The sequence below is a fragment of the Staurois parvus genome, unplaced genomic scaffold, assembly GCF_062004578.1.
Source record: "Staurois parvus isolate SC_StPar_1 unplaced genomic scaffold, SC_StPar_1.0 ptg001359l, whole genome shotgun sequence".
NCBI lineage: Eukaryota > Metazoa > Chordata > Amphibia > Anura > Ranidae > Staurois > Staurois parvus.
In genome coordinates, this window is record NW_028319155.1 from 171,269 (window position 1) to 184,875 (window position 13,607).

General features: G+C 46.1%; 1 protein-coding gene across 1 annotated transcript in view; it reads left to right on the plus strand.

The window, feature by feature from the left end:
- LOC149436400 (G protein-activated inward rectifier potassium channel 4-like) overlaps nucleotides 1-13,155 on the plus strand; it is a 77,245-nt gene extending 64,090 nt beyond the window's left edge. Inside the window, exons 2-3 of the mRNA XM_089661648.1 lie at nucleotides 94-1,050; nucleotides 12,616-13,155. Coding sequence (XP_089517774.1) covers nucleotides 132-1,050; nucleotides 12,616-12,941 — 1,245 coding nt within the window. The 5' untranslated portion in view covers nucleotides 94-131 and the 3' untranslated portion in view covers nucleotides 12,942-13,155. The remainder of the gene's footprint in view (nucleotides 1-93; nucleotides 1,051-12,615) is intronic.
- The last annotated feature ends 452 nt before the right edge of the window (nucleotides 13,156-13,607 follow it).

Here is a 13,607-nt window from a genome sequence, read left to right on the forward strand (position 1 = left end):
TGAACTTTAGTAATTCGATATGAACGCTGCATAGCTGTAGAGAAAAATCCAACGTGCTGCCTTCGATGGTTGACCTTTCTTCTCTCTGTTCAGGTCGGGAGTGACGGGACTCCACACGTGGCCGAGTCAAGATGAACACGTGCAAGTTTTTAGATCAGGACATTGAGGGCAGGGTGGGTAAGGTGCCCAAGCAAGTCCAGAACCCGTCGCTGGTGGCCACCAACCGAACTATGGTGATGGCAGAACCGGAGAAGAAGCGGCGGCAGAGGTACGTGGAGAAAGACGGAAAGTGCAACGTCCACCACGGAAATGTCAGAGAAACGTACAGATACTTGACGGATATATTCACCACCTTGGTAGACCTCAAATGGAGATTTAACTTACTCGTTTTCACCATGGTCTATACAATCACTTGGATTTTCTTCGGATTCATTTGGTGGCTTATTGCTTATATCCGTGGGGACCTTGACCACATAGAGGATTCAACGTGGACACCGTGTGTGGACAAGTTAAACGGGTTTGTGTCAGCCTTTCTTTTTTCTATCGAGACAGAGACCACCATCGGGTATGGATACAGGGTCATCACGGACAAGTGCCCAGAGGGAATTGTTCTTTTGTTGGTCCAGGCCATACTTGGCTCCATTGTCAATGCATTCATGGTGGGCTGCATGTTTGTTAAGATCTCCCAGCCAAAGAAACGAGCAGAGACCCTTATGTTCTCCAATATGGCCGTCATCTCTGTGAGGGACAACAAGCTCTGTTTGATGTTCAGAGTTGGAGATCTGAGGAATTCGCATATCGTGGAGGCATCTATAAGGGCCAAACTGATCAAATCCAAACAAACCAAGGAGGGCGAGTTTATCCCTCTCAATCAGACAGACATCAATGTGGGTTTTGACACTGGAGATGACCGCCTCTTCTTGGTTTCTCCACTAATCATCTGCCATGAGTTCAATGAACATAGCCCTTTTTGGGAAATCTCCAAAGAGCAGTTGGGGAAAGAAGAATTCGAGATTGTAGTTATTTTGGAAGGGATGGTCGAAGCCACGGGTAAGGCATTGTATTGTAATACTTGACATGACAATAGAACCATATCTTGAACTGTTGCATCTAAAAAAGTGTTGATGAAAAAGTTTTTAAAAAAGTATTCTCAACAAAGGGTTAATGGTTACCCTTCCCAATGCCCACACAACCGATCTTTGCTGTTTTTATGAGATTCGTTGGATGAAAAATCTTCTGCGACCGACATTGTGTGTGTCAGATGATTGGCACTTTGGTTTTATCCCTTGACCTCTGCAACATTACAGGACACAGTAGTGAAGTAGGGGCTGATGGAGGACACACAGATCTCAGTTGGGGACTGGGCCTCCAACCAGGGGTGGACTAACCATTCGAGCACTCAGGCACTGCCCGAGGGCCCGAGGTCAGTAGAGGGCCCAATGAGATGCCCCTGGTACCTTTCATTGGCTTTTTCATAGGCTTTTTTGGGTATGGGCAAGGACACAGGGGCCCCATGATCCCTTATTGTCCGGGGGCCCCATGAGTTGTCAGTCCGTCCCTGCATCCGACACACCCGAAAACGCCAGCTGCAGAAGATTATTCATCCAGTATACCTCGTAGATAGATATAGATGTACCCACATGGAAGAAAAATATATTTTAAATATATTTCAAAAATATTCCTCCCAAATATCCAAATATATTGCCATATATTTGAAATACTACAATTTTGGCCATATTCAATATATTTCAATAAATTAAAAAAAAACAAAATTTTATATATATATATATGTGTGTGTGTGTATATATATATATATATATATATATACTGCATGTTGAAATGTGTTTTTATTACAAAATATATGAAAAATATTTTTAAAAATACATTTCAAATATACTGTCAATCTACATTTTACAAATATATGTCAAAATATATGTTAAAATGACTTCTTTATATGTTAAAAAAAAATCTGAAGAATATATTTATAAAAATATATTTTTAAAAATTCTGCTTTATTTTTAACATATAAAAAAGTCCTTGTAACATATTTTTACATATATTTGTAAATGCATTCCAAAAATGTAGATTTGTAATTTTAAAGATATAAAGTATATTTGAAATGTATTTTTAAAAATACTTTTCAAATATTTTGTAATAAAAATGCATTTCAACATGCAGTAATATATATATATATATATATATATATATATATTTATTTATTTAAATATATTTTGAAATATATTGAATATGGCCAGGTCACCAGGGCTGGTCTCGGCATTGCAAGATTTCCCCTCTATTACTTTTCTGGGGACAAACTAAAATTTGGGATTTTTTTTTTACTGGTAAACAGGACAAATAGAGAGGGGGATCTCCTTAACTGCTTTCCTGCTGCCCTATAGTAGAAATACTGCTACAGGGCTGCAGAGGTGTGCAAAATCACACAAATATATATATATATATATATATGTGTGTGTGTGTGTGTGATTTCACATTTCAGGGTAGGGGGCACGTGCCATACCTGTGCCACCATTGGCGAGCTCACCTGATCGGATCCATCCTGCGGGGATCGTTGGCTTTCTTTACAACTTACCTTTTTGTGGAGCGGGTCCGGTGTCACCCCGTATAGGTTGCATGCCGGCAATCCCCACAGGATAGATCAGATCTGAGGATTGGGGAGCATAATGGATCGGAGTCGGATCCATTAAGCTCAATCTGCAGATCTGATCCATTCTGCGGGGATAATCGGAGGGGCTGTCACCAAGTGTTGTCGCACCGGGTGACACCATCCCTAGGGACGCCCCTGATAGGCAGCATAGACACCCTGATCCAATCCTCACGGAATGTATCAGACTGATACAACCATCTCTGAATGGGATTGGGGTCCTTTGCCACCATCTGTCTTCCAAGTAGAATGCTGTTTTGACACACCATCCCCAGTGATCTGACAACAATTCACACATTTAGCCGCGTGAATAGGATAATTAACACCTATGCAGACTCCCTGACACCAAAGATGGGATTGTGTAACAGGAACAGGTTGGCTCCACAATTTTCACACCTCCCATCCTGTTCTTGGACAATCATCATCTGCCTTAACACATTCCATGGTGACTAGGGTAGGGTGCTTGCGGTACCTGTGTATGTTCCTGACACTCAAAGGAACTGACCAACATATGGGACATACTACATGCTAAAAATCCCAGTTTAGTTTTCTTTATTTTGGGTGGGTGTTTGCAAAGTTTGCTAGAATGGGTGCAGGGGGTTCATCCAGAAATTCTAGCGTTACCATGTGGTCACTCCCCTTTTGTACCTGATGGATTATTTACACTTGGAGGTTTTTGAGATTTGAACTCAGGTACAGTGGCATCCCGAGGCAGGTGCGGCCAGCACCGGGTGACACCGACTGCACGGGGTGACACCAGACCCGCTTCACGAATAGGTAAGTTGTAAAGCAAACTGACCATCCCTCAGGATGGATTGGATCTGCGGATTGAGCATAATGGATCGGAGACCAGATATAGTGAATGCAGGGTCTGGGGAGAGTGGATATAGTGAATGCAGGGTCTGGGGAGACCAAATATAGTGAATGCAGGGTCCGGGGAGAGTGCATATAGTGAATGCAGGGTCTGGGGAGAGTGCATATAGTGAATGCAGGGTCTGGGGAGAGTGCATATAGTGAATGCAGGGTCTGGGGAGAGTGGATATAGTGAATGCAGGGTCCGGGGAAACCGGATATAGTGAATGCGGGGTCCAGGGAGAGCGGATATAGTGAATGCGGGGTCCGGGGAGACCGGATATAGTGAATGCGGGGTCCGGGTAGACCAGATATAGTGAATGCAGGGTCCGGGGAGACCAGATATAGTGAATGCAGGGTCCAGGGAGACCAGATATAGTGAATGCAGGGTCCGGGGAGACCAGATATAGTGAATGTGGGGTCCAGGGAGACCAGATATAGTGAATGCAGGGTCCGGGAGAGCGGATATAGTGAATGCAGGGTCCGGGAGAGCGGATTTTGTGAATGCAGGGTCCGGGGAGAGCGGATATAGTGAATGCAGGGTCCGGGGAGAGCGGATATAGTGAATGCAGGGTCCAGGGAGAGCGGATATAGTGAATGCAGGGTCCGGGGAGACCGGATATAGTGAATGCAGGGTCCAGGGAGACCGGATATAGTGAATGCGGGGTCCGGGGAGACCAGATATAGTGAATGTGGGGTCTGAGGAGACCGGATATAGTGAATGCGGGGTCCGAGGAGACCAGTTATAGTGAATGCAGGGTCCGGGAGAGCGGATATAGTGAATGCAGGGTCCGGGAGAGCGGATATAGTGAATGCAGGGTCCGGGGAGAGCGGATATAGTGAATGCAGGGTCCGGGGAGAGCAGATATAGTGAATGCAGGATCCGGGGAGAGCGAATATAGTGAATGCAGGGTCCAGGGAGAGCGGATATAGTGAATGCAGGGTCCGGGAGAGCAGATATAGTGAATGCGGGGTCCAGGGAGACCAGATATAGTGAATGCAGGGTCCAGGGAGAGTGCATATAGTGAATGCAGGGTCTGGGGAGAGTAGATATAGTGAATGCAGGGTCTGGGGAGACCAAATATAGTGAATGCAGGGTCTGGGGAGAGTGCATATAGTGAATGCAGGGTCTGGGGAGAGCGGATATAGTGAATGCAGGGTCCGGGAGAGCAGATATAGTGAATGCGGGGTCCAGGGAGACCAGATATAGTGAATGCAGGGTCCAGGGAGAGTGCATATAGTGAATGCAGGGTCTGGGGAGACCAAATATAGTGAATGCAGGGTCTGGGGAGAGTGCATATAGTGAATGCAGGGTCTGGGGAGAGTGGATATAGTGAATGCAGGGTCCAGGAAGAGCGGATATAGTGAATGCAGGGTCCGGGGAGAGCGGATATAGTGAATGCAGGGTCCGGGGAGAGCGGATATAGTGAATGCAGGGTCCGGGGAGAGTGGATATAGTGAATGCAGGGTCCAGGGAGAGCGGATATAGTGAATGCAGGGTCCGGGGAGAGCGGATATAGTGAATGCAGGGTCCGGGGAGAGCGGATATAGTGAATGCAGGGTCCGGGGAGACCGGATATAGTGAATGCGGGGTCCAGGGAGACCAGATATAGTGAATGTGGGGTCTGGGGAGACCGGATATAGTGAATGCGGGGTCCGAGGAGACCAGTTATAGTGAATGCAGGGTCCGGGAGAGCGGATATAGTGAATGCAGGGTCCGGGAGAGCGGATATAGTGAATGCAGGGTCCGGGGAGAGCGGATATAGTGAATGCAGGGTCCGGGGAGAGCGGATATAGTGAATGCAGGGTCCAGGGAGAGCGGATATAGTGAATGCAGGATCCAGGGAGAGCGGATATAGTGAATGCAGGGTCCGGGAGAGCAGATATAGTGAATGCAGGGTCCAGGGAGACCAAATATAGTGAATGCAGGGTCCAGGGAGAGTGCATATAGTGAATGCAGGGTCTGGGGAGAGTGGATATAGTGAATGCAGGGTCTGGGGAGACCAAATATAGTGAATGCAGGGTCTGGGGAGAGTGCATATAGTGAATGCAGGGTCTGGGGAGAGTGGATATAGTGAATGCAGGGTCCAGGGAGAGCGGATATAGTGAATGCGGGGTCCGGGGAGACCGGATATAGTGAATGCGGGGTCCGGGGAGACCGGATATAGTGAATGCAGGGTCCAGGGAGACCAGATATAGTGAATGCGGGGTCCGGGGAGACCAGATATAGTGAATGCAGGGTCCAGGGAGACCACATATAGTGAGTGCAGGGTCCGGGGAGACCAGATATAGTGAATGCAGGGTCCAGGGAGACCAGATATAGTGAATGCGGGGTCCGGGGAGACCAGATATAGTGAATGCAGGGTCCAGGGAGACCAGATATAGTGAGTGCAGGGTCCGGGGAGACCAGATATAGTGAATGCAGGGTCCGGGGAGACCAGATATAGTGAATGCAAGGTCCGGGGAGACCAGATATAGTGAATGCAAGGTCCGGGGAGACCAGATATAGTGAATGCAGGGTCCGGGGAGACCAGATATAGTGAATGCAAGGTCCGGGGAGACCAGATATAGTGAATGCAGGGTCCGGGGAGACCAGATATAGTGAATGCAGGGTCCGGGGAGACCAGATATAGTGAGTGCAGGGTCCGGGGAGACCAGATATAGTGAATGCAGGGTCCGGGGAGAGCGGATATAGTGAATGCAGGGTCCGGGGAGAGCAGATATAGTGAATGCAGGGTGCGGGGAGACCAGATATAGTGAATGCAGGGTCCGGGGAGAGCGGATATAGTGATTGCAGGGTCTGGGGAGAGCAGATATAGTGAATGCAGGGTCCGGGGAGAGCGGATATAGTGAATGCGGGGTCCGGGGAGAGCGGATATAGTGAATGCAGGGTCCGGGGAGAGCGGATATAGTGAATGCGGGGTCCGGGGAGAGCGGATATAGTGAATGCAGGGTCTGGGGAGAGCGGATATAGTGAATGCAGGGTCCGGGGAGAGCGGATATAGTGAATGCGGGGTCCGGGGAGAGCGGATATAGTGAATGCAGGGTCCGGGGAGAGCGGATATAGTGAATGCAGGGTGCGGGGTTTAGTAACACTTTAAGGCAATGCAAGTTAATGTGTCATGTAATGTATGTTTAAGTTCCAAATCCAACAGTGACATCTGCTGTTGATTGTGAGAATTACATGGTGCAATGCCTTGTATGGGGTATCTCTGCAATTTTATCCCATTTCTGTTACATTAGAGAACAGTTTGGCTCCCGGAGGCCTGCAGTTTAATATCCCGCAGTGCATTTGCCAAATGTATCACAACTAAATGAATTCTAGATGCCTTTATAATGTCTTTGTCATCAAATGTAACAAATAAACAGAATAGCTCAGCTGTTTTATCTGATCGCCCGACATATTAGCTGAAAGTTTTGAATTTTCTAGAGGATGACAAAAAGTCTAATACACTTTCACACTTTCATTCCAAGATGTGTTTTCTTGGTATATTATGTTTATTAAGAAAAAATGATTTGACATTAAAAAAAATCATAAAAAATTACTTAGAGACAACATACAGAAAAGCCCAAATGTTGAAAAAAACCCTGATTTTTTTAATGACCTAAAATTATTTGCAAGAAAGAAAAAAAATAAAAAGGAGATGAAAAATAAAAAACTGTTTTGGGATTACACTGTATGAGGTTTAATTTAATTCCCGGAATGGACCGGAAGAAAAAAAAAGTTTGCTTACTTATACACTTATGTATATTATTGAGATGAATATAATTTTTGGATAATTGAGATAATTATTTTTGGAGTGGGACTATTCTATTTATTTTATATAAGTTTTTTTATATTTTTTTATTTTCTTTATTATTTATTTATTATATTAATTGTTTGTGAATATTTATTTGCGCTGTTTGATGTTCTTTATTGTTATTTTATTAGTGTGTACATTAAGGAGCAGCAGCATTTATTTAGGAATTATTTCACAAATTTTTGGTGCTGGTGATTTTATGTATATATTAACTATTTCAGTCTGCTTCAGAGAAATACAGAGAGTAGAAGCAGAGACAGCAGTATGCGTTGAGATTAGCTTAGGTGTGAGTTGCTCATTAACATATCTTTTGTTTCCAAGGGTGGGAAAGGTGTCTGGTGGAGGGAGTCATTAAGGTCACCTGGCAGGGGGTCTTCAGGAGGAATTTGAGGTGTGAATGGTCATTAACATATCTTTTGTTTCCAAGGGTGGGAGAGGTCTGAGGTGTGAATGGTCGTTAACATATCTTTTGTTTCCAAGAGTGGGAGAGGTCTGAGGTGTGAATGGTCATTAACATATGTTTTGTTTCCAAGGGTGGGAGAGGTCTGCGGTGTGAATGGTCATTAACATATCTTTTGTCTTCAAGGGTGGGAGAGGTCTGAGGTTTGAATGGTCATTAACATATCTTTTGTTTCCAAGGGTGGGAGAGGTCTGAGGTGTGAATTGGTCATTAACATATCTTTTGTTTCCAAGGGTGGGAGAGGTCTGATGTGTGAATTGGTCATTAACATATCTTTTGTTTCCAAGGGTGGGAGAGGTCTGAGGTGTGCATTGGTCATTAACATATCTTTTTTTTCCAAGGGTGGGAGAGGTCTGAGGTGTGAATGGTCATTAACATATGTTTTGTTTCCAAGGGTGGGAGAGGTCTGAGGTGTGAATGGTCATTAACATATCTTTTGTCTTCAAGGGTGGGAGAGGTCTGAGGTTTGAATGGTCATTAACATATCTTTTGTTTCCAAGGATGGGAGAGGTCTGAGGTGTGAATTGTTCATTAACATATCTTTTGTTTCCAAGGGTGGGAGAGGTCTGATGTGTGAATTGGTCATTAACATATCTTTTGTTTCCAAGGGTGGGAGAGGTCTGAAGTGTGAATTGGTCATTAACATATCTTTTGTTTCCAAGGGTGGGAGAGGTCTGAGGTGTGAATGGTCATTAACATATGTTTTGTTTCCAAGGGTGGGAGAGGTCGGAGGTGTGAATGGTCATTAACATATCTTTTGTCTTCAAAGGTGGGAGAGGTCTGAGGTTTGAATGGTCATTAACATATCTTTTGTTTCCAAGGGTGGGAGAGGTCTGAGGTGTGAATTGGTCATTAACATATCTTTTGTTTCCAAGGGTGGAAGAGGTCTGATGTGTGAATTGGTCATTAACATATCTTTTGTTTCCAAGGGTGGGAGAGGTCTGAGGTGTGAATGGTCATTAACATATCTTTTGTTTCCAAGAGTGGGAGAGGTCTGAGGTGTGAATGGTCAGTAACATATCTTTTGTTTCCAAGGGTGGGAGCGGTCTGAGGTTTGAATGTTCATTAACATATCTTTTGTTTCCAAGGGTGGGAGAGGTCTGAGGTTTGAATGGTCATTAACATATCTTTTGTTTCCAAGGGTGGGAGAGGTCTGATGTGTGAATTGGTCATTAACATATCTTTTGTTTCCAAGGGTGGGAGAGGTCTGAGGTGTGAATGGTCATTAACATATCTTTTGTTTCCAAGGGTGGGAGAGGTCTGAGATGTGAATTGGTCATTAACATATCTTTTGTTTCCAAGGGTGGGAGAGGTCTGAGGTGTGAATGGTCATTAACATATCTTTTGTTTCCAAGGGTGGGAGAGGTCTGAGGTTTGAATTGGTCATTAACATATCTTTTGTTTCCAAGGGTGGGAGAGGTCTGAGGTGTGAATGGTCATTAACATATCTTTTGTTTCCAAGGGTGGGAGAGGTCTGAGGTGTGAATGGTCATTAACATATCTTTTGTTTCCAAGGGTGGGAGAGGTCTGAGGTGTGAATGGTCATTAACATATCTTTTGTTTCCAAGGGTGGGAGAGGTCTGAGGTGTGAATGGTCGTTAACATATCTTTTGTTTTCAAGAGTGGGAGCGGTCTGAGGTTTGAATGGTCATTAACATATCTTTTGTTTCCAAGGGTGGGAGAGGTCTGAGGTGTGAATTGGTCATTAACATATCTTTTGTTTCCAAGGGTGGGAGAGGTCTGAGGTGTGAATTGGTCATTAACATATCTTTTGTTTCCAAGGGTGGGAGAGGTCTGAGGTGTGAATGGTCATTAACATATCTTTTGTTTCCAAGGGTGGGAGAGGTCTGATGTGTGAATTGGTCATTAACATATCTTTTGTTTCCAAGGGTGGGAGAGGTCTGAGGTGTGAATGGTCATTAACATATCTTTTGTTTCCAAGGGTGGGAGAGGTCTGAGGTGTGAATTGGTCATTAACATATCTTTTGTTTCCAAGAGTGGGAGAGGTCTGAGGTGTGAATGGTCGTTAACATATCTTTTGTTTCCAAGGGTGGGAGCGGTCTGAGGTTTGAATGGTCATTAACATATCTTTTGTTTCCAAGGGTGGGAGAGGTCTGAGGTGTGAATTGGTCATTAACATATCTTTTGTTTCCAAGGGTGGGAGAGGTCTGAGGTGTGAATTGGTCGTTAACATATCTTTTGTTTCCAAGGGTGGGAGAGGTCTGAGGTGTGAATGGACATTAACATATCTTTTGTTTCCAAGGGTGGGAGAGGTCTGATGTGTGAATTGGTCATTAACATATCTTTTGTTTCCAAGGGTGGGAGAGGTCTGAGGTGTGAATGGTCATTAACATATCTTTTGTTTCCAAGGGTGGGAGAGGTCTGAGGTGTGAATTGGTCATTAACATATCTTTTGTTTCCAAGAGTGGGAGAGGTCTGAGGTGTGAATGGTCATTAACATATCTTTTGTTTCCAAGGGTGGGAGAGGTCTGAGGTTTGAATGGTCATTAACATATCTTTTGTTTCCAAGGGTGGGAGAGGTCTGAGGTGTGAATGGTCATTAACATATCTTTTGTTTCCAAGGGTGGGAGAGGTCTGAGGTGTGAATGGTCATTAACATATCTTTTGTTTCCAAGAGTGGGAGCGGTCTGAGGTGTGAATGGTCATTAACATATCTTTTGTTTCCAAGAGTGGGAGCGGTCTGAGGTGTGAATCGTCATTAACATATCTTTTGTTTCCAAGAGTGGGAGAGGTCTGAGGTGTGAATTGGTCATTACAATGTGTGACAAGCTTGGTAGGAACATCCTGTGTTCAGTGTTCTGTCCATCTGAGTACCTTGAAAACGCTTTGCATGCATTTTTCATGATGAAAAAAGGCTCTGGACAGCATCAGGAACTGGAAGAGTTAAAAAAAAAAATTGCAAGCGTTTATAAACGCGATTTGCCGCGTTTACAAGCATTTTGCATTTGAAACGCTGATAAAATCGACTGCTAAACGCAAGTTTTCTGCGTTCAAAAAAACGACTGTAAACTCAACTGCCTGTAAATGACGATGTGTACATGGACACACAGGAAAACATTAGGGAGAGTTCAGGGGCTGCTGAAAAAAATTCTGAACAGCTCCTAAACGTCAGTTTATCAGCTGCAGGGTACATGAGCCCTGACCCTAGGTTCACACTTATGCGGCCGTGTGGGCCGCGTTTTGCACAGCGGTTGCGCGGCTTTTCATGCGGATCCGCAGCGGCAACACCCGCACAGGTGTGAACCAGGGGTTAGAAAGCATATTGAACAAAGTACTACAAGTTCTCTCATAAGGGACAAAACTGTAAATATATATATATTCCTTTTGTACTGAAATGCATTGTAGTTGTACCGCCCCCCTTATATTGTACAGTGCTGCGCAAACTGTTGGCGCCATAAATCCTGTATAATAATAATATACTGATCATGAATGTCTGAATGTTATCACTATTGTTGAGAAAGTGGAGGCCAGTGGAGGGATTGGCACAGGGGGTGGAGGACACTGATTGGAAGCCAGTGGATGGATTGGCAGAGAGGGGTGGAGGACACTGATTGGAAGCCAGTGGAGGGATTGGCAGAGAGGGGTGGAGGACACTGATTGGAAGCCAGTGAAAGAATTGGCAGGGAGGGGTAGTAGACACTGAATGGAGGCCAGTGGAGGGATTGGCAGAGAGGGGTGGAGGACACTGAATGGAGGCCAGTGGAGGGATTGGCAGAGAGGGGTAGTAGACACTGAATGGAGGCCAGTGGAGGTATTGGCAGAGAGGGGTGGAGGACACTGAGTGGAGGCCAGTGGAGGGATTGGCAGAGAGGGGTAGAAGACACTGAATGGAGGCCAGTGGAGGGATTGGCAGAGAGGGGTGGAGGACACTGAATGGAGGCCAGTGGAGGGATTGGCAGAGAGGGGTGGAGGACACTGAGTGGAGGCCAGTGGAGGGATTGGCAGAGAGGGGTAGTAGACACTGAATGGAGGCCAGTGGAGGGATTGGCAGAGAGGGTAGTAGACACTGAATGAAGGCCAGTGGAGAGATTGGCAGAGAGGGGTAGCAGACACTGAATGGAGGCCAGTAGAGGGATTGACAGAGAGGGGTAGCAGACACTGAATGGAGGCCAGTGGAGGGATTGGCGGAGAGGGGTAGCAGACACTGAATGGAGGTCAGTGGAGGGATTGAGAGAGAGGGGTAGTAGACACTGAATGGAGGCCAGTGGAAGCCAGTGGAGGGATTGGCAGAGAGGGGTAGTAGACACTGAATGGAGGCCAGTGGAGGGATTGGCAGAGAGGGGTAGCAGACACTGAATGGAGGCCAGTGGAGGGATTGGCAGAGAGGGGTAGCAGACACTGAATGGAGGCCAGTGGAGGGATTGGGAGAGAGGGGTAGTAGACACTGAATGGAGGCCAGTGGAAGCCAGTGGAGGGATTGGCAGAGAGGGGTAGCAGACACTGAATGGAGGCCAGTAGAGGGATTGGGAGAGAGGGGTAGTAGACACTGAATGGAGGCCAGTGGAGGGATTGGCAGAGAGGGGTAGCAGACACTGAATGGAGGCCAGTGGAGGGATTGGCAGAGAGAAGTAGCAGACACTGAATGGAGGCCAGTGGAGGGATTGGCAGAGAGGGGTGGAGGACACTGATTGGAGGCCAGTGGAGGGATTGGCAGAGAGGGGTAGTAGACACTGAATGGAGGCCAGTAGAGGGATTGGCAGAGAGGGGTGGAGGACACTGAACGGTGATAGGTGTGAAAGTCAAGAGTCCACAATGTTTTGTCATATATCTGTAGAGTAAAATTGACAGAGTAAAGCTAACAGGTACTCTTTATTCTGTAGGTATGACATGTCAAGCCCGCAGCTCGTATGTGGAAAATGAGGTCCTATGGGGCCACCGGTTCATGCCCGTCCTGACTCTAGAAGAAGGTTTCTATGAAGTGGACTACGACACCTTCCACAACACTGATGAAACACCAACTCCAACCTGCAGTGCCAAGGAGCTGGCAGAACTCAATGAAAAAGGCGAGGCGCTGCAGCTTACCTCCATCAACAGCAAGGCCAACCAGACCACGGACAATGACATGCAGGAGAGCCCGGAGGATGAGGTCCTCCCGGCTATGGCCAACGGGGACATTAGTAAAACAAAAGTGGATGGCTGCGAGTGAACAGTAGGGACCTTGGAGTGGATTTCCACAAACGTACGGAATATTTGCCAGCAATACAAAGATGGTGCCACCTTCCTGAAATGCTGTGGTTGACCTCTACAAGACATGATCCAGTAAAAGGGCATTAAAGTGGTAGAATATACAATATGAACTAATGGGTTGTAGGCCACAGTGAGTATTATAGTGCCAGGGATGATAAAGGAGTCACGGCAGAGACAGTGAATTATTTTTGCTTTTCTTATATACTAAAGTTACTGTGATGAGCTCTAGGTGAGCCAAACACAAAATGAACAGGCAGCATGAAACCTGAAACAAGAGGATTCTTCTCTTCCTCGCACACTACCGGCTGACCTCTTCGTCATTCACTTGTCTACACAGCCTTCAGGATCCATATGTAGCTTCATCCCCCGTGCTTACATTACCTGTTGGCAGGGGCAGACTGACAACTCATGGGGCCCCCGGGCAATAGGGGATCATGGGGCCCCTGTGTCCTTGCCCAAACTAAAAAAAAAACCTATGAAAAAGGTACCAGGGGTATCTCATGGGGCCCCCTACTGACCCCGGGCCCTCGGGCAGTGCCCGAGTTTCCAAATGGTCAGTCCGCCCCTGCCTGTTGGCATCGCTTGAAGCAATGAAGGACACAAATCAACGACTGCACAGTAAACC